Below are 4,029 nucleotides of genomic sequence, written 5' to 3'. Positions count from 1 at the left end.
TAGGGCGATCTTAGTACCCCGGTTAGGGTGTCCCTAATCGTGGTACCCGACATCTTCCTTTGTAGAAATTGGTCAGATTAGAGTTATGCAACTCCCTATGGAATACTACAGCTTTTAAACTTTTTTTATGGGAAGATTAGAGTAGTTTGGTGAAGTAAGGGGAACAATCTATTTGAGGTCTATCACTATATTTTAAGAGTAATGGATTGTGATTCCTTCACTATCTTTTATGTCATAGCTTGGTTAACTTCTTGCAAATAGTAACATAGGAACATAAGTGTTAAAGCTTTTAGCTGGTTATGGTTTAGAAACTGAAAGAGACTCATGGGTATTGAGCTCCAAATAATTGTACTTCTTTGTTCTATTATGAAAATAATGCTGGTCTAACCACCTGGCAAAGGCAGTTTGCTGAGGCAGTTTACCTATTTTTATAATTATATATTTTTTTCATGTTTGGAATATTTTGTCTATTTTCACCGCAATTGAGATTTCGCTGCTTATTTTCACCCTATATAGTTTCTAAAAATGCTTGTTGCCACTAAAATTTAGTGTGGTTATTTTTTCGCAACATTGTTTTTTAGACACGTGCGATGTCGCACGTGCACTCTACTAGTCACTATTAATTAATCCTAACACTTAGCAATCAGCTGCATGTTTATTCTTCTAACAGAACCTGTACTCGTACAAGCATGCATATTTTTCCAACAGTTAATTCTAGGCTCTGCAACGTCTCCACATGGGTTTTTTTTTCTTTCCCTTTTTGCGAACGCAGGTGCGCCATTGATTTCCTTGCACGAGCCATGCCTCCGCGGAGCCACAGCCAGTACATGAGCTGCCCGTTGCTTAGTGATTTTTGTACAAGACGCACATCACTGTTTTCTTTTTTTTCCTTTCGTCTTATGCTTTTTTCCCAAACATGATATACGACATGCTACAAACTTTTCATTCAGGTTATACTTTCTGTTAGGGACGCGCGCTTAGAGAGGAGCTATTTCAAAACTCAAGTAAAGCTTCTACTGCAGATCCTCATGATTCCCCATTCCAACAATCATATTAGAGAGTGCTTAATGCTGCTTAACAGATTCCATTTAACTTCTCTAATAATTATTGGGACGCAGGGGCGAAGCCAGCCCAGCTGATCATTGGGGTCTTCTTCACAATAAAGCTGGGGTCTAAGCTGGGGTCTGCAGACTCGGTAAACACACCTGGCTCCGCCACTGTTGGGACAAGTCAATGACTATAGTAGGATCAAGATGAGATTATTGGAGAACTGCAAAACAACTTCTCTATCTAATACTAAATAATACCCATGAAAAAATATTAGAACATCCATAACTGAATATTTTGAAAGATTTATCAAGAAACTGTCGGGAGGCTCCCATGCACACACGTGTCGCGCGCGAGTTACTGTAACCAAACCATTAGGAGATAACGGAGCGAGGAGGGTCCAAGCCAATCAGCTTCACATCTGCCGTGGTCGATGCTCATCGGAGACATAGGGTTGATTCCAATTTATTTTTTTATAATCTTGTTCAAGTGCATTGGGTGATGTTGTAATGTGACCTCCCGTTGTTCTGGTGACTAATAAACTGCACCTGAAGTCCTGCTGAACGGTACGCATGTGAGAGGCGTACCAGTACCACCGTACCAGCTTCGATCTGTGGATCCATCGTCGTACAGATCCGAGCTAAAAATATCCACTACTATAAATGGAATAGTGCCACATTCATCAGTGGGCACACACACACCTGAGACGGTAGGTCAAAGGTCGCTTGCTATCTGCAACTTGCATGCAAATAACCTTGATGGACCCAAGAGTCCCAGTCGCATTATTTGGGCTTCTAATACTTATCGTTTTTTTCTTAATTTTAGTAATATATAATGAATTTATTATGGCCACTGCATCGCGCACATAGAGCCACATATTCTTTTCTCTGCTATAAACTAGTAGACTAGAGAAAAAATGGCATCAGATCCGAATAAAGCATATAGAGAAAAAAAGGAAAGACATATAAGAAGCCAATTTTCCTTGCAGCACTTGTTTCCAAAGTTAGATTTAAAAATATTAATGCATCAAAACTCTCAGTTAAGTTGTATGATGATATAGCTGCTAAAAGAATCAATACATCTAATTATGTATACTTTAGAAAAACTATCTTGCACTATATTTAAACTTTCAAATCTCGTCATTGCTGGCTATAAGGTGCGTGCCCTTTACAAGTGTACAAGCAATTGTTTTTTTTCTCACGACTGTACCTGAGCATGTTTTTAGTAAGAGAAAGCAATTGTGCTTTTATCGCTGCTCATTCTCATATTGATAAATACCTCCCAAAACAAAAACTCATATCAATCAATCAATAACGCAATCAGCAAGTCGAAGACAAATAGCGTAGGGGAATAAAAACCCCTGGTGGGTGCTGACGTGGATCCGATGGATCTGGAGATTCCTTTCAACGGCCCCGATTCCTCCGCTCCCCTCGTTTTATGTCACCCCGCCTCTCCCCCGTTCCCACCACCCACACCCCTACTGCTCTTCCTCCGCCTTCACCCACCTCTCTTCCTCAGCTCCTCCCCCTCCCCACGGCCGTAGCAGCCATGGCGACCGCCACCTCCTCCTCGTCTTCCCGGCGCAGCTCCGAACCAAGACACCACCTCCTCTAGCCCTCCTCCAGCCGCTGCCAAGGATCACGTAGCCGTACATAGGTTCGGAGAGGGTGGTGTGCAAGTGTATAGAACTACCATACGAGTTGGAAGATACAAACAGCAGGGGCGGCGGAGTGCTAGCGATGATGCTGGGGAAGAGGTCCGGGAGGCCGGCGCCGGCGCCGGTGCGGCAGAACATGCGGCGGACGACGAGCATGACGGAGTTCGCGCCGCCGGACGCGCTGGCGGGCGTGCCCGAGGAGGAGCTGGAGGACGAGGAGGCGGAGCTGCAGCTGCTGCCGCCGCCGCCGCCGGCGCGCGCCGCGTTGCAGGCGGAGGAGCCCTACACGTGGGCCGTCGGCGGCGGCGGCGGCGCGGCTTCGGCTGGCGGGAGGGCGGACTGGCTGGCGGCGTACCGCGCCCGCGCGGCGCCGGCGCTGGCGGGGCTCCGGCGGAACTCGGCCGACTTCTCGGCCGCCGAGACCGCGGCGTTCCTCCGCTCCTGCGGGCTCTGCAACCGCCGCCTCGGCCCCGGCCGCGACACCTTCATGTACAGGTCTGGTCTCGTGCGCATCCCCATCCATCAACCGATTCAAGAAGAAGAAGAAGAAGAAGAAGAAGAAGAAGAAGAAGAGCTGAAGAAGCTTGTGGGTCTGGGTGTGGGTCTGGTGTCTAACTGAGTTTTCTTGCTCGGCGCGCAGGGGCGACACGGCGTTCTGCAGCCTGGAGTGCCGGCAGCAGCACATGACGATCGAGGAGTGGAAGGAGAAGTGCGCGCTCGCGGTCGCGGCGCCGCCGACGGCGGCGCCCCCGGCGGGGGACCCGGTGGTGGTGGTGCCTCCGGCCGGCGCGGGCTCCGACAAGCCCGGCGAGACGCTCGCCGCGGCCTGATGAGGCGACCGGCCGGCCGGCGGGAGCACGCTGGCTGGCGCGCCACGCACGCACTACTACTACCCATCTACCCGCACAAACCTATGCCCGCAGCCTGGTGGGCTCCGCCATCACCAGCCATGTAATATGCTCTCATCAACGATCAATGCAAAAGCACTACTTGATCTTGATGCTACTGTATTGTTCGTCTGCGCGGATGAATTTCTTTGATCTCATCAATCCGGCGCTCACCACGCGCGCATGATTTTATTTTATTTTGTCGATCGCCGCGAGATCGTGTCAGTTTCTACGGTTTCCACCAGCTGATCGATCTCGAAGTCGGATCGCCGCCCATGGCGCGCGGCCGGTGGATGGAGATCTGGCTAGATTCCCCTCTCGCTCACCAGGATGCGAGGCACAGCTGGCCCACATGCCATGCCATGTAGGAGTATGCTCTTGTTTGTTCGCGCGCGTGACGGAACCGCAGTAGAAAAGGTCTTTCTTTACACATCGATC

The 4,029-nt window shown here is 49.4% G+C and overlaps 1 protein-coding gene across 1 annotated transcript; it reads left to right on the top strand.

Moving 5' to 3' along the window:
• The first annotated feature begins 2,492 nt into the window (after positions 1 to 2,492).
• Positions 2,493 to 3,752, top strand: LOC120712294. Its single transcript, XM_039998056.1, has 2 exons — positions 2,493 to 3,199; positions 3,345 to 3,752. The coding sequence occupies exons 1-2, from the start codon at positions 2,787 to 2,789 to the stop codon at positions 3,532 to 3,534; spliced, it is 603 nt and encodes a 200-aa protein (XP_039853990.1). The 5' UTR covers positions 2,493 to 2,786; the 3' UTR covers positions 3,535 to 3,752.
• Positions 3,753 to 4,029: the final 277 nt, after the last annotated feature.

Source organism: Panicum virgatum, chromosome 6K (genome assembly GCF_016808335.1).
Source record: "Panicum virgatum strain AP13 chromosome 6K, P.virgatum_v5, whole genome shotgun sequence".
NCBI classification, from domain to species: domain Eukaryota; kingdom Viridiplantae; phylum Streptophyta; class Magnoliopsida; order Poales; family Poaceae; genus Panicum; species Panicum virgatum.
This window is presented reverse-complemented; position numbering and strand designations above follow the sequence as displayed.